This window comes from Agelaius phoeniceus, chromosome 5, assembly GCF_051311805.1.
Source record: "Agelaius phoeniceus isolate bAgePho1 chromosome 5, bAgePho1.hap1, whole genome shotgun sequence".
Taxonomy (NCBI): domain Eukaryota; kingdom Metazoa; phylum Chordata; class Aves; order Passeriformes; family Icteridae; genus Agelaius; species Agelaius phoeniceus.
The window spans coordinates 29,503,107-29,520,085 of NC_135269.1; the positions used below are offsets into that span (position 1 = coordinate 29,503,107).

General features: G+C 42.8%; 1 protein-coding gene across 1 annotated transcript in view; it reads right to left on the reverse strand.

Annotated features, from left to right (window-relative positions):
* Positions 1–2,568: 2,568 nt before the first annotated feature.
* PLXNC1 (plexin C1) overlaps positions 2,569–16,979 on the reverse strand; it is a 71,332-nt gene continuing 56,921 nt past the window's right edge. The window contains exons 24-31 of the mRNA XM_054631895.2: positions 13,487–13,541; positions 12,438–12,469; positions 12,242–12,349; positions 10,171–10,334; positions 9,587–9,734; positions 7,645–7,785; positions 7,474–7,548; positions 2,569–5,823 (exon numbers count right to left, since the gene is read on the reverse strand). Coding sequence (XP_054487870.2) covers positions 5,719–5,823; positions 7,474–7,548; positions 7,645–7,785; positions 9,587–9,734; positions 10,171–10,334; positions 12,242–12,349; positions 12,438–12,469; positions 13,487–13,541 — 828 coding nt within the window. The 3' untranslated portion in view covers positions 2,569–5,718. The remainder of the gene's footprint in view (positions 5,824–7,473; positions 7,549–7,644; positions 7,786–9,586; positions 9,735–10,170; positions 10,335–12,241; positions 12,350–12,437; positions 12,470–13,486; positions 13,542–16,979) is intronic.

Consider the following 16,979-nt stretch of genomic DNA (forward strand, 5'->3'; position numbering starts at 1 on the left):
CAAGCCAGCAGTGTGCATTCACAGCCCAGAAGCCCAACCACATCCTGGGCTGCAGCAAAAGCAGCATGGCCTGCAGGGCAAGGGAGGCTTCAGGGAGACATTATTCTTCCAGTATCTAAAGGGGGCTATAAAACTGAGGGGGACTTTTTCTATGTCCAGAGAGTGTCAGAGGACAAGGGGCAACAGTTTTAAACTGAAAAAGGGCAGGTTTCGATATTAGGAAGAAATCCTTTACTGTGGAGGTGGCAAGGAACTGGAACAGGTTGTCCAGAGAAGCTGTGGATGTCCCATCCCTGGAAGTGTTCAAGGCCAGGTTGGATGGGGTTTTGAGCAACCTGTAATAGTGGAAGGTGTGCCTGCCCATGGCAGGGGGATTGGAACCAGATGATCTTTGGTCCCTTCCAACACAAACCATTCTGTGATTCTGTGAACTATTGCCAAGATCCCTTCTCAATAACGTTTGTTTTTCAGTTTTTTTCCATAAAGTCAAAACATTAAATAATCTTAGCACAAGAAACTTTGAAAATTGTTTTACAAGGTTTGGATTGTTTAAAATAAAATTGACATTTAATATAGAAATTTAAAACAATTTTTTATAAATCCTTTAACACTTGATAATATCCTCTTACTCTTTCAATGTGAAAGTTAATGTATGCTACTCTGGGTTGCAGTTTTGATCACTAACAATGCTGTAATCCACATCTAGGTTGGTATTTTGATGCAGATAAAAAGGATAAAATGAAATTTTAAAAGGTCTGAAAACTTGACAATGTGCCTCTTGTATTTCTATAAAGGGAATGGGAAATAATTGGATTTTTTAATATAATATAGCAGAGATTAGTATAATAAATTGCCTTTGCATTAAGTAAATATAAGTCTGTATTTATTCCTACTCTAATTTGTTAACTACCACAAAAATATTTATTCTAGGTTGAATATATATTTTTCAGTTCATTATCAGTCCAGAAATTTGTGAAGGATCAATTATTTATCTAAATTTTTTTTACCTGATAATCCAATAATGATTATTTTCCTGGAACTGGAGGAATTTTTTTTATCTAGGTTTTTGTTTGTATTTGGTTTGTGGTCGTTGTTGTTGTTTTCAAAGTACTGCAACAAAAACATGGGACAGTGAGAATACACTGTGCAATCTCTTGTAATAGGTTATTGAGTATTGCTGTTAGACTGTAGGAATAGCAAAGGAATGACACCGGCATTGACTCAACTCTTCTCTCCAGAGGCTGCATTTTTCACTTTCCATAGTGTGTAAGTATAAGGATTTGTCTTGGTTCCAGCCAGCACAGGGTTAATTTTTGCAGTACCAGGGGGGCTGTGGCTGGGAGCTGGGGTTATTCTACACTAGTTCATTTTCTGGACTCAGGGTCAGGGGATCCTTTTGGCTCATGTAGCATGCACGTGTAAATCTGCCTCCCTTCTACCCTCTGTCATTAGTATTGTTCCTGTTACTGATCATTTTCTTATCTCATTGCTGTTTCCAGGAAGTTGTTCTTATCTCATGATCTTTAGTTTTTCTGCCTCCAGTTCTCCTCTCCATCCTGCCTCAGGGGAGGGGAGGTGAGGCAGTGGGTGAGCAGAGCATGTTTTCCAGTGTGTCAGTGGGAGAACTAAATTAGGGAATACCATTCCTAAACCAGGGTTTATGCAAATTCTCGGTGAATTTGTTAAACTTCTCTGAGGAAAACAGTGTAGCTATTAGAAGTAACAGGAGCTATTTATGCTGCTCCTGCAGTATGAACTTGTACAAAGTAACTCTCTGTGCCTGAGCCAGCTTTGCCAAACGGGATGGTCACCAGGATCTACCAGCACGGAACCACTGTTGTCAGCTTCATGGAACCACTGTTGTCAGCTTCATGTTTCTGTCCCCAGCCGCGGCTGTGTCAGCAAGGTGCTCTCTGACGTCAGGGGGCAGGGGAGGTTCATACAAACCAGGTAAGACTTGGAGGGCAGAAAAAGGGTAATGGCAGGAGGAGGAATGATGGTCAGCACTTGGTCTGTGGGCTACCTTTCCCAGTTGGTTCCAGGCTTTTTGTGTGAAAGCTTATTTCCTGTCCCTTAAGCACCTTCTCCTGAAAGAAGGATTATTGGGCTATCATCCTTTTTAACATGTATAGTTTTTAAAAAGTATCATCACCCTCAGAGCTGTTAAGTGCTGCAGTTGAAGTGAAAATCCTGAAGGCTGTGTGGAGGTGTGGCAGGCACTGCACCATCAGCCTGCCCCTGGTCTTTTCCTGCTTCCCACAGGTGGGAAGGCGGCTGGGAATCCTCTGGCCCAGGGAATCCCCCTCCATTCAGACTCTGCAGCTGCTGGAGTTTAGGCCAGTGCCTACCCTCCCCAGCATCATCAGAAGTTATATTCTACCTTCCTGCTCCTCTTCTTCCCAATTTCAGGCTGATGGAAGTGTGCTGTGCTGACCTGCAGGGCTGGAGCTGCAGCACTGCTTCTCATCTGATGCCCCTCTGTGTCTTACACTCCATTCCTTGCATGACCTTACATTGTTACCAGCTGTGTTTGTTTTCTTGTAACCATTTTAAAGTACACAATCAAGCTAACCTCCAAATGCTTTTATTCTAGATAAACCCATACAAACACCAACATGTATTTGTCTTTTGCACTTTTTTTAACCATTCATTTTAAACAACAGATTAACTTCTGTACAACAGGAATTACTTTACACATTAGTAAGATTTGACTTCAAACTAGATGACTGCAAAATAATGCTCTGTAAGCTAGTGTTAGAAACACGCTGTTTGCCATAGCAGTTTGCCTGTAAACGTGGAAAGTAAGTTGAAGAGAAGTTTGCTTTTCATTTCTGAGGATGCGATTAGAACTGTTGTGTTGCCATAGTACCCATAATAGTCAGAGGTGGTTCTTTTTCTCTGTGTGACAGTAATGGCAAATTGCAGATACAGAAGGTGTGCCAATGTTTTGTATGCTGACCCAAACCTACCAAAAGAGCCACAATCACTTAATTATACTTCACATCACTTAGTGAGATCCACTTGATGGGTTACAAAGTCCCAGTATGACTTAAAAATGGTTTACTAACAGAGTGACACTGTTTAGGAGGCTTGAATAAAAGGCAATAATCCTATTCCAGGCTGTAGGTAAAGCTACAGGGCCTGCTTCAACACATACTTAATCTCTAGAAATCATTAAAGCTATTGTAGCAAACAAGCAGTAGTACAAATACAGAATAGGACTGATTTTCATTTCCTCATCAATATAAACACATATAGTGAAGTTCACAGGATCAGACCCACGCAAACAGATTATATTTTACAGTTTTTCAAGCAGAAATGTTGGAGTTGCCTTTTCTGCCTGTACAGAAGGTTACTGTTGAACAAAACTATCACAGTTCATTTGAATGCACTGCCAGCAAACACCTGAAGCAGAAGAGAACTAACTGGAAAGTATAATCCACTCCTGCCTCTCCTTCAGTATCAATTACTGTGCTTTTTCTATTTATTTGATGCTGCTTTAAAAGGTTAGATTAAGAACAATAAAAATCAAGCCCTTACGTGCAGGTATTCCAAGCTTAAGTGCTAGTCAAGCCATGGTCCACTCTTTTAGGACAGAGGGCAAGATAGGTTAGAGGTGTGTGGGGTTTTTTTCCAATTAAAATTGAACGTATCAAAATACATTGTGCCAGGCACAGAACTGCTGAAAGTACTGCAACATTGTAGTGCAGTGTCCTGAACAAAGCCATACATTCCATCAAGTATAAAGTGTAAACTTAATAGCAAGTGTAAGACTTGAATTAAAAAAAAAACCAACAAAGCCATCACAGTATGGGTTGGTTGGTGGCTGCCCTCTCTGGTATGTAAGAGGAACAACTTGTGCAATCACATGGTAGGGAAGGGGCAGACCAGCAGGACCCTGTTTTGTGTTTGCTTTTCTCCACATTAACAGCCTGCCTTGCTTCTGCCACTGGGATTGTGCCTGGGGCCAGCTGCCTTTGTGACCAGAGCAGGCGGCATTAGCAGCGATGCCTGAGCTCTGGGGCTCCTCCAGCTCAGCACCATGTGCCCCTCTGCTGCCTGGGAACCCTGTGCAGCTAGCTCTGGCTGCTCACAGCCCCAGCACTGGCTTTCTGTACCAAACCTGGGCCACCTGTGCCATTCACAGCCCATGGCACCTTTCCCACTGCCAAGGCAGGTGCCAGCTCTTCCCTCTCCTGTGGGCCACTGTGCTACACCACTCACCTGCAGTGGTGGATCCCTCCAGAAATGTGTGGAAATGTATCTCCTTGTCATGAATGCCTTACCTCGAATCTAAGGGCACGTGACAGCCTCAGAACATGCCTCCTGTGGCTGAAGCAGAGTTCAGGCTGACAAACCCTTTCAGCTCTGTAGGAGGAGGGTAGGGTTGTGCTGGTGCTGTAGCAGAGCCAGAGCCACGGCTGCTCCTCTGTGGCTTTGCTCAGAAGCCACTGCCCCAGCCCCATCCCAGCAGCACAGCCATGCCCCTGCTTTCCATGCAAGTGTAATGGACACCTTCCTTCCAAAATGGCCAAGCCTCAAAAAACCCCAGCTGGACTAAGGCAGACAGTTACCCCTCCCCACCCCAACACCAGCAAGTTTGTATCAGTGTCTCAAACCCCAGTCTTCCTGTTCTTAAATATTATTAAACCAACCTTTGAGCTGACCCCCCCACATGCTGGCTTTAGGTCTGTGAGGCCCTTGTACACAGATGGCAAGGCTGGCCAGGACCATCAGCACTGATGCATGGGCTGATCATGCACCTGAGTACAGGTTTGTGCACCAAAGTGCAGCCATGGGCAGCTGCTTCATCAAATCACAAGTGTCCTGATGCAGTGCAGTTTCAGCTGTGAAGCTGCTCACAAGTGTTTCACAGCTTTTTTAAGGATGGAAAGGTCAAAAATGTAAACACAGACTGATGGTGGCTGAATGCCCTTCTCCAAAAGCCTCCCCTCACTTCTTCCCCTCAGTGGTTTGCTTCACTTTGGACATGGAATTTCTAACCTAACAAAGGTAAGTCTGCCATGTGGCATTTGGCCTTCCAACCTCAGACGCACTGTGTCTGCTGAACACACTTATCCTAAGTGTCACTTTGGTGCCAGGTTGTTGTTGGGTTTTTTTGATGTGTTTGAGGTTGATTTTTTTTTGTGTGTTTTTCTTTTGTTTTGGTAGTTTTCTCTTTTTTTGTTGTTGTTGTTTTTTTGGTGGTTTATTTTTTCTGAACAGGATCTAGTGAACATTTGACTGGAAGGAAGGAAGGAAGCTGCAGCTGACCCGTATTCTCACCCTCACAGTTTGCCAAGCTGCTGAAAGGATGTGGTGAAACATCAGCTTTTTCTCTTAAAAAAAAGAGGTAAGCGACTTGCAAGTTCACATGGGCAACTCTGAACTTACAGTGTATTTTACACATCTCCTATGACCTTATTTTAAAGTAAGCAAAAAGCTTACTAGATGGTACTTTTCAACTAAAGGGTTATGTGTGCTCAAGTGCCTAAAAATGTTGACCCTGCCAACATTAGGTTCACTTTCACATGCCCCTGTGTGAATATGTAACCATGCCCATATTTCACTCCCAATCGTCAATTACGTGGAATGGTCAGAGTGGAGAAGAGTGTCCAAATGTTTCAAACCCTGTACATAAAGTCAGTCAAAACAGTTTTGGGAACAGTAGCACTAATAGAAAATCCTCCACAGTGGTGCTGTGAGTCAGTGCTCTGCTCAATGCCATTTGCATTTTTTCTTTTCATCAAATAAGGCTTTTACTTGCTGGAGCTGTTTCTGGACTTCTTCAAACCCCCGTTCTCGCTCGAGTTTGCTGATAATCTGTTAACAATTAGCAGAAGAGAGAATAATTGTTTTTAATGCTTATTTTACTTGCTATTTTATAAAGCCTGTTTTTCTGTACTCTAACAACTACTGACAGAAAAATGCATTGAGTGCCTGCTTATCTGTAAACATTGTTTTCAGACTTTAACACTTTATTTTGGTAGTTTTCCCTTCAAGTCATTCTGATCACAGGACTTGCAACACTTCCACAAAAGAATGACTGAGCCAAACAAAAAAGTCAAAACAAACCCAACACATGCTCATCTCTCAGAGTGTGAGGCAAGGTCAGTGCTCCAGCTTTTACCCTACAGAAGATTTGCAAGTGATATTTTATTTCTCTTCCTCTGCCCTATAAGCCAAGGGTAATAAACTTCCTCTTTTCCTCTAACTCACCCACTTGGCTCTGGCCCAGGTGATAGAATGGAGCACTACTGCTGTCTGAAATCTCTGCTGGCAATACTACACAAGGACAGGTCTCAGTAAACAATGAAAGAGATTTAGCTGCTCCCAGTCAAAAGCCAGAGGGGGAAGAGCAGAGGGAAGATTTCCTTCTAAGGATGGGCTATGTTTAGTACTAGCTTCAAAAAAGCAAAAATGGGCACTAAGACTAGAAAGTACACTGAATTCTCCTATATCAATCATTTTAATGAGCTTAATAAAGGATGGTGCAATTTTGAGTATCATCCCAAGCTTGTTTCAGGAGCAAAGATTTGATGCTGAATCCAGGTAATTTGGGATGTCAGAGATCAGAGGTGGTAAGCCAGCTAACAGGTGACTGAGAGCTGGATGACTACAGCAAGGGCTGGTGCTTGCTGCTGAGGATGAAATAGAGAAAGGCCTGGTTGCTGGGAAACCCAGACAACCTGCTGGAAGCATAAGGAGGCCTTCAGGCAACACACCCCAGCTGGCTCTTATCTGAGTCCCTGCACAGGCACACGCAGCCTCTGTTAAGGATGCTGAACAAAATGGAGTGGAGAATCCTATCATGCAAAGTGGAGGACAGGGATTTTCTTAGAAAGCAGCTTAGAGGTAGCCTGTGCCTAAGTACTTTCAGCTGAGAAAAGATTTCTTTTGTTAGTAATAGCAGGGACTGGAAACTATAGCTGTTTCTTTTTAAGAGAAAGACTATTAGAGGAGAGCATTAAGACAGCTATGATGGGAAAGGGGCAGACACCTCTTGCTTTAAGGCTGTGTGCTCCACTGAGGTGTTTGCACTGACTGTGAAATCAAGAACCCTGGTGCTACAGTCTAATCTGATTCTGAGCCTCCAGGGAAATGGAGCACGTGCACGGGAGTTGTGACGGGCATTTGCAGAGACTCTGCAAACACAGTAAAACAAGAAGCCTTGGCTATATAGGAACTTCCTCAAAAACTGCAGGGAAAATGTTATTGCTACTGTCTCTGTGCAATGCAGCAGTGACAGTAAAGGGCACTGACAAAACCTTTGGCCTGTGCCCCCTCAGAGGGGTGGAGGCTGCAGCGCCCTGGGGGCTGCGCTGCTCCAGCCCCTCCCAGCTCAGCGGCAGCCACGGCTGCATTAAGGAGGGGCTGCCTTGGGAGCGGCACCCAGCAGGTCTCAGCAGCCCAGCCCTTGGTTACTGTGTTACCCCACATTAAGGATTCAGCTGAAATTGCAGGTGTGCTTACCTCATCATAGTATTTCACTATGTATTTGTAGATTTCAAACAAGGCCACTTTCTCATTAAATTCATTTTCATGTTTCTGAAACAGACAACAGTTCTGGTCAGATACTTCTCCTTTAAAAAAAAACAACAACTTAACATGAAAGCAAATGAAGTTGCTGCTTCTCAATCATACCTTAGATTCCTGAGCTAGAAATTCTTCAACCTCTGCAGTGGTCAATGGAGGCAGATCCCTGATGGCTTTGTAGTATGCTTTCACCTCCTTCTTGTAGAGAGGAATGTCCTTAGCATAGAGAAGTTTATTTGTTGGTGCTTCCTTAAAAGAACAAAATTGAAGCCTTGTAACTTTTCACAGCACAGATTTCCTGAGGTTCCACCTCCCCGCAGTTAATTACATCTAATTGTGTCTGCGTGACTCATTTTTCTTTGCTGCGCTTATATGCAAGGAACCAAGATTATAAAACAAAGATGCAAACCAGAGGCAGGATTTCACTAATAGTGTATTGTCTTTTGTGACAATTGCCATGTAATTATTTCTATTGACATCAGGATTGATGACTTTTTGTCCCTCAGACATATTTTTCTTTCTCACTTCCTCCTTACAGATCCCTAGACCTGAAAGATTATGAAAGCTGAACCTTTTCCTGAGGCCAAAACCCAATTTACGTACAAGACACAGTGGCAGTGACACACCAGAGAGTCTTGTTAGCTGCTGTCCTGGCAGAGGTTCCCCTAAGTCTCTTTGGTCCCTACTACTCCTTTCCCTCAGGGGTTTGAGAGCATGGAGAGCTGACTGCCAGATGCACAAAGCCAAAGGGATTTTTCTTCACCCCAGGACTTCAACAACCCCAGTCAGCATTAACCTATCCAGGAGCTTTAGGCTTATTTGAGGAAATAAGTGCTGATGCTTGTGATAGAAGCCAAAGCCCCACCTGGAAAACTGATTTTCAGAATGTAAAAGTGGGTGCTGGTAGTTTCCTGTTTAAGCTCTGGACAATAAATGACATAACCTTGTGTTATGTTGTCACAAATGCTTCTAATGTGTGATGAAGTAATTTAAATGTTTGTTTTCTAAATGGCTAAAACATGTCTCAAGATTAAAGCCTAAAAATCATGAAGGTAAATACATTTTAGTACTAAAAGGTCACAAGATGTTTGCTGCATTGCAAACCTTTATCAGGTTTCAGCACCCCTTTTCAAATAGCTAACAGGAGCTGTTGTTTCAACAATTCTGCATAGTGGATGTTAAACACAGAAACCTAACAACCATGCTCATTTGCAGTTTTTCCATCAAGGAAGTGATGTGATTAGCTTTAATTTATGATACTTCACTCCTAAAGTAAGAGAAACAAGCACATTAATTACTATTTACCTTTAACAGATAAGCAGTTGGATTAGATCACATAGGAAATCAGTCCATTTTAATATAAATTTTTTCAGGCTAAAAAGTTTCTAGCCTGTTTTTCTCAGTAGTATGAGCCTGAACAAAAACTTCCTGCTTTGGTCCAAAGAAAAGGAAAATAGCTGGGGAAAAAGGAAGTATTTCTGATCCCCAGAGTTCTGGACACCATACTAAAGAATTTTTGAATGTAAGATTCCTGACCTTGTTGCTCCAGCAAATAATTTTGCATATAAAAAGGGAGCAGCTAATACATGTGAAAGGAACTGTTTCAATCTTCAGAGGTCTTTCAGTATTGTTACAGCTTCCACTAGCTTATTGTGAGTGTTTTCTGCACACTGGTGTGTGGCAGACAAAATTTGGACTACTTATCAAATAATGTTAATACTTTTAAGACCTTTGTTTAAAACTTCATTAGAACTTTACAATTTCCATCTTCTTGCCACCTATTGTGTAAACACACTGTGCAGAACTGAACTGCAGAGAAAACAAGCAGCAGTTAACTATAAATAAGGCATTCTCATAGCTGTATCTGTCTACTGGTGAATTCTTCAGTCTCAGGAGACAGAGCAACGAGGAATGGAAACCCAGCTTAATTAGGCCCTTGACAATTCTGCCCCCAGTATCAGCAGATCCAGAATTTCATCATCTTAATCATTATACATTTGAAAAAGACATTGGTTGAGAAAGTAGGAGAAGACTGGAGGGGCAGCGTTACCTTCCCCAGTGTCTGTTCTGCGAGAGAAAAGGCATCCATGAAGGCCTGTGCGATTACAGACAAACAGCCATCTATGTGTGAAGTCTTCTTAATGTCAAAGACAAACTGGGGATTCTTCAGTATGTTCACCCAGAAGCGAAGAGGAAGACTAGACAGGAGAAAGAACAAACATCTTTCCAATCAACCACTCAAGTAGCACAACTGCTTTAAAATGGTCCTTAATTGCAACTGCAGTCATGGAACAAAGCACATTCCTGGCTGCTTCTTCACGCTAAAAAAGGGGTCAGGGAACAAAGGCTACAGAGCAAACACATCTGTCAGGCACCCAGCTTCAAATAATGCTCCCAATCTGCAGCTACTTCTTTCAGAGTGTGAAGTCGGTGTGCAGGCTGCACAGACCTGGAAGCTCTGATTGTGCTGTATTAAATCAATACACTAAAGTTACTGTTATCCACAAAGCCAAACCACAGCTTATTCCCAGACATGCCAAAAGCTTATTCTTCTGCTCACAGCTGACACATTTCATTTTTGCAACTATGTGTTCAGAGAGCACACGCACCCCTGTGTACATCCCATGGGCATACCTGTTGGTTTTCCATATGTGAACCACATCAGGATCAGTAATTTTTTTACTCTCAGCCTGGGCATCCAAAAAGTCAAAAAAGTACTTGATGGCAACAGGTGCTTTATTGTTGGGTAAACTCCAAATGCTCCTGAAGAGCTTTTCAACAACTGAATGAATTGCCACCTAAAAGTAACAAAGTTAATATTTTGTTACTATTACACAAGCAAAGAATAGGATGTTTTACCTCAGAGAGCTGTGTGTGCCCCTAGACAACCACACACGGAAAATTACCCCATGCTTGTGGCAAACATCAAGGCCGTAGGTTATTGGCAAAGAGGACAGTAACAAAAATGAATCTACAATACATCACAATGAGCTCCTTCCATAGGTCACATGTCCTGTAGCTCTGTTACAGGAGAATCATGGTGAATTCTGTGATAAATCACAGGTGGGAAGAACCACTTGGGCTAATAAAGACAACATCCGCTCTTATGATACTGTTGCCACTGTTGCTAAAAGCATTTGAAGTTTGTGACTGGAATTAAGAGGGAGGTGAGAAAAAAGCAGTTTAGCCACTTTCCTAGGGCAATGGTCTTCCAGGTGCCATCTGTTGACACAAGCTCAACACATGTGCTCATCAACACTTCACAGCCAAGTGGCACTGGCACTTGATCTAATTCTAGAATAACAGCTTTGGGTGCTATAAGACACTAATATTAGAGAGAAGAACTGAAAACTGGATATTTCTGATACATAAGTGAAGATATTTGGCTCATTAAAGGAAGGGTTTGGTTGCTGCTGGACTCACTGACATAATCACAGAGTATTTATAAGTAGAGGCAAGCAAAGGAAAACACTGTTTTGTGCTTTATTTCTTCACATCTGTTCTGAAGCTCAGTTCAGCCCAATCTTCTCTTGACAAGAAGGATTTAATCATATCCCAGGGCCTTGATGAATTCTGGCCAGTTCATTTCATGGGGTAAACTCTGAGATTGTGTCTGTGTGCATGTATGGGAGAGAGGGGAGCAGAGAGAGAGATGGTGAGATGCAATTTCCTTTAGTGCACAGCCTATCATGAGAGGAATTTCACAGCAAAGAATATCACAGCTCTGTTGTTCAGGGCAGTGTCCTACTTTGGAGAAGATGATTAATTTAAAGCCCTTTAAAAGGCCTGTTTCTAAAAAGCCTGATCTTTTCTTGTGTACCTCAGTCTTTCACCATAAGACATTATTGGTTTACTCCAGCATTTCCTGAGGGCTCATGTTAGTTTTCACAGGTAATGAGAAATGACCAGTCTTCACTCTCACTTTGGGGACTGTCCCAAATTACTTCAGATGCTATCAACAGCCTAATTAAATAATGATAGATAGACTTTTAAATGCAAGAAGGTTATAATCATCATCCCTTCAGGCCTCTTGCACAGCTCAGTGTTGTGCACCCATGAATATTTTATGCAATATGCTGTTGCAAAGAGCTTTCTAACCATTTGGAGTTAAGTCAGAAACAAAATGACGTTACCAGAGGGAGTGAGCAGGACTTATTCCTAAGCAATGCACATTGTATAAATTAGGTACTTTTATTATAAATCCTAAGGACCTTGCTTTTAAAGTTAATCTAGTTATTTTGAATGCCTAATCTGAAACCATAACAGATTATTTCATTTTGTGGGCAGTATCTTGTGAAACTCGGGCTTCAGAGTTGGGCAAACGCTAGAGCAGAATGAGGAGATTGTTGACTGAAAGCTGTCATTCCAGAGGGGCTCATTCTCACTCTATGGAACTCTGTGGTAATACTCACTTTCCATAGGCTACATAACAACCTTTTTCTTTAACCTGAGAAGAAGGTTGTGCTTACTAAGGAGATACTATGTGTAATCAGACAATTTTAGAACTCTAGTATTAGAAAACCTGAAATGTGTCTGTCTTTGCAAATGGTTATCCCCCATAGTTAGCGCGGTGATACCTTTTCATTTAACATTTGATTTACACTCAGGAAGTCTGCACTACTTCTGGTTTAGTTTGTGTTTCTGTTATGCCAAACTATCCAAGCCAACACCAGCCCTCCCCCAAAATAAAGCCTTTACAGTTTACCTTGGTTGACAGAAGTTTTGTGAGATACATTTCTTTCACTTTGAATTTTTGCTTTCCTTTGTGACCTGCTCCCTTCACATCTTTGTTTGCTTCCGAGTCTGGTAAAATCTGTCACAAAGAGATTAGAGAGATTACACAGATCCAAATACAGCTCAGTATTAAATCTACCACTTAGCAGTGGAATGGTTCAACTCACCAAATGACAGTGTTCATCTGAGTAGTCCACATCTAAACAACAAAAGCAGAGAGCCATTAATGAAACACGCAGCTAAAAGCTTGTGAGTTCTGCTGGGCTCTGGGCCGTGCAGCAGGGTGCATCCAAGATGCCAAACAAGCAGAGACAATGTCATCCTTTCCTGCCTGAGTGTGGGGGAAGCCTCTGAGAAATGCACAGGTCCTGTGCACCTCCCTAGTGCCAACCTGTAGCTTGGACCACTATGATACAGCATCCTTTCTGCTGCTGGGGTAAGCTGGCAGCAATCCCAGCTCTTCTGAAAGGAGGACAAGATGAGATGATTGCAGGGGTTTAAGCCTCTAGGAGTGCTGAGTGCAGGTGGGCTGAGGTCAGGCTTGAACACAACAGCTGGGAACAAACCACCTCAGCTTTGCTGAGGGAGAGATGCACATCTCTCCTAACTTTGATGATAAGGAAACACATGGTAGGAGTGTGCTTCTTCATAGGGATTACAGAAAGTTCTACCCTCATCCACCAGCTGGGTCAGAGCAACCTGCATCACAGGGCTAGGTGAGATGAACTGGCCCCCTGTAAGGACCCTTTATCTGCTGACATGCTGCTCAGACAGTGAAGTCAAAGCCTTCAGAAACACACTCAAGAGAATAAGGAAAATTACCAGAAGGTGGAGGTTTTATCATTCCTGTTTCTGGACAGTGCAGCACTATGGCTGTGATGCACAGCTCTGGGCACCAGGCAGAGAGAGTTGTTCCCTCTCTTTGTGTCACCTGGACTTCCCTGTCCTGCTTTCCTGCCTATGAGCCTGTATCTCTAGGCAATCATTTGCTGAGGACTGTAAGCCCTTCTGTCCTTCTTTCCTTTGCCTTCTTTCTTGCTTTTAGACCCACTGTGCCTGCCAGAGGCCCAGAGCTGGGGCTCTTCATTTGGCCCAAACTTTACTAAAGTACCAATTCCTCCGACCTCCTTTTGCCCAAGATACAATCAGAGCTCAGTTCTCTGCATTCCCAACCATTCTGCACAAAAGTTTAAATGGGTCACAGTGAGTTTGTTACCTGATCGGGTATTTGCCTTCTTTTTGAAGACTTTTATGGTTGCTCCATTTGAAATCTGAAAGAAAAAACAAACATATCATGCTGAAACAGAAGTGCTTAGAATTCACAAAAACCTCAGTTTCATTTCCTCTGTCCCTCAGCCCATGGCAGTGCAGGACAGCCCAGCCTGCTTTGTTCTCACCACAGTGTGCACAGCCTTCAGCAGGCAGCCAGGGCTGGGCTTTCAGGCACAGGCAGTAGTTGCACCTTGTCAGCATTACCCAGCCATGTCGGAAGGCACCTCTTCCAGTGCACCAGCCTTGAAGACCTTTCCCTTCCTTTGATTTTTCTGGTTCAGCCCATATGTGGACATTTTAATTTTCATGTATTGCTCTGTGCTGTTTCTTGCATCCATTTTTCTATAGATTGCTCAGGTTAAATTCTCTGCACCCACTGCAACAGAATCTTATGGGAAGGTGAGGCAGAGAGGTGCACACAAGGGTGAATTCTCTTCTGCTCCCCTTTCTTTCAGCTCAGTCTGTTCTACCTATGTCCTGTGGAGGGGCCATTCTGAAGGTTTAGCCTGGTGCTCCCAAGAACTATTTTCAAACTGAGCAAAATATTTACACATCATAAGACCAAGATCCGTATCTTACCATCTTGGGATTTCTAGGAAAAATCAACCTCCTCCTTCCCTGAATTTATAGTGTTGCCAGGATGTTACTCATTATCTTTAAAACAAACTGGCAAGCCATGCTTTTATTGTCAAAGAGTAACTAAAAAATGGCTCCCACTGAGAACTACACCACTGCTCTGCTATCAAATGTTGAGTCTTGCCAAGTGCTAGTGTACTTGCCTCTATAATTACAAAAACAACCGGCCAGTTCTAGGAAGGGATCTCTGCCAAAATAATTTAAGTGTTTTTTAAACCTTGGCAGCCAGCCTGGTGTGAGAAACCAGTTTAAACATTAAGATACTCTATCAAAAGCTGTGTCTTGTGCCAAAAAAATCTGCTCTTACATTTGCTCCTGGAAAGTAAATGCAATCTATTTTATGATTTTTTTTGCAGAGATTCCATCTATCATGCAGACTTTCAGAACTATTTTAGATAGCACAGAACACTTGAAAACCACACTACAAATAGGAATATGCTGTAAGGCTAGCTTGTGAGGGGATACCAACACCCAGACATTCCTCCTACTTGGCCCTGGAGACAGATAAACAGGAACAATGCTACCCAGCAGCTCACCCCCTCCCAGAGCAATGTGGGCAACATGCTGCCTCCATTCCTTCCCCAAGAGGTAGGGGGGCAGCTCAGTGCTGAAATGTGTTGACTTCTGTCCTCAGGGAGATGGCAGCGCTCACAGGGAGAACTGTGCTTCCCTCCAGGAATCTGAGGCATTGCTGCAGAGCAGCCATGACCAAAGCCCATACGCTAGGTTTTATTTTTGGGCCAAATTATGCTTTTAGCAGTGAGTAGACTATGCTTTCCCTTTATCATTACTGCAGCAGCCATACTTGCTGTTTCTTACAGTGTGATCCAATTAAAAAAAAAAAACATTTAAAAAAACTCCTTCTTTTTGCATCTTGCTGTCTAAATCACTTTTTTTGTGGTGGGCTGCTCCCATGGACACCTGAAAAAGTTTTTGCTTTGCCAGTTGCATTATTGAGGGAGACAAATAGGGAAAAGAGAGATCTCTTCCAATCCAGACGACATGGAATAGAGCTACTTTGCAAAACAGAAGACACGGTAGTGTGGCTCTATGCCTCTTGCTCCCCAGGCTTCCTGTCCTCACTGTAATCCAGTCCTTGCCAGTGAGATCCCAGGATTACATTCAGTTTTGCCTTATAAGGCTCTGCCTGCTCCTGGAACGTGTGGTACTCTTAACAGCTGAGAAATTGGAGGTCTATGACTGCACAGCAGATCTGTGAGTGTCCTGCTCTGTTCTTGTGTGGGGAATGAGATGTCAAGATAATTAGCAACTTTCTTATCATGGCTTGTGGTTATTCTCATGGAAGTGATAGTACAGACCTCATAAATAAACATATTGATAAACCTCCTAGGAGCCAAAAAATAGAGCAACAGTAGCACACAGGCCAGAGGCATAAGAGAGTCTAACAGAACAGTGGATTTTTTTCTCTTCACAAATACTACACAAGAATGCAAATGCACCATTCTTGCATATTTTAAAAATCAGTGTAGAAACTAGGTCTACTTTTTCAAGATTGATTGGTGATCTGGGACTCTCACAACACAACCCTCATGCTCCAGTGTCTTAAAAAAGTTTGATGGTACTTCCCAATTTCCAACATCTGGTTACTTCCTAGCATTTAAGACTGGTAAACAAAAAGAAAAATTCAAGCTTGCCACAAAACTCAGGGCATTGTTGAAATGTAAGTTGGAATTTCTCAGGCAATGTTACTGCCCTCACAGAGTGTACGCAATGTTCCTTTTTCTTGCTATCTAGACACTTTTACATTCCTTTTTGCATCAATATACATACAAGAAAATAAACTAGATGTGCTAATGGCTAATACTTGCCACTAAACCACTGCCTAAAATACCACTGAGCTTTTGCCTAAAATGTACATTATTTTATCAGTGTCAGAAAATGTGAACTAAACTATGGAAGAGACATGCAGTACAATTTCCATAAGGCAGCTGCTAAGCTATAATTAGTGTAGTTACAGCTTTGCAAAAACAACTGTGCCTCCTACCTAACTTGCATCTGCAAGAAACCCTTGCCTGCAGAAACCTCAGACAAAACAAGGGCTGGGACAAAGATACCCACGGATGACAGAGACCAGTGAGCAGACTTACCTGCCATGATGTCTGACACCCATGAGCCACAGCTTGCCATGAGCTCCAGGCATACAGCAGCTCCAGGCTGCTGGGGAAAGCAGGGAGCACCTGCAATAGCTGCCTGTGGTAAAGAGGGCAGGCACTGCTGCATTGGACAGAAGTTCCAACACCTAATCTAATTCAAATCTACACTGACCTGTGCTGTACAGGCTCAAACTGCAACACTACAATGCCCTAATTTGTACAAAATCTCTACAAGTGGAGTGGAGGAGGTCACACATTCACCTATAGACAAGATTCAAGGCAGGCACAGGAAAAGCCACTGGATGGTGACTCAGGACATCTGGGTACACTGCTGAACCCCTGTGAGGTGAGGAGAGCATCAAATGCCTGCAGAAATCTGTAAAGTGACTCCAAATGAGCTTGCTTCAGATCTAAGCAGCCTTGTTCTCTGCCCAGGATACAAATTTCTGCTAAAAATCCTTGTTTCTCTATAGATGGCACAGTATTTGCTCATGCAGACAGCAACATGTTCCGTGTTGGCTCAGGTTCCTCAGCACCATACTGCACTGCACAGCACAGACCTATAGCAGCAAAACTTCTAAATCAATAAAAATTTATGAACTTGTTAAGAGCCAGACTTTCAAATTCAATGAGGCATGAGGAAAGACCTGTAAAAGCACTCAGCATGATAGCCTCCATTTCCAAAAT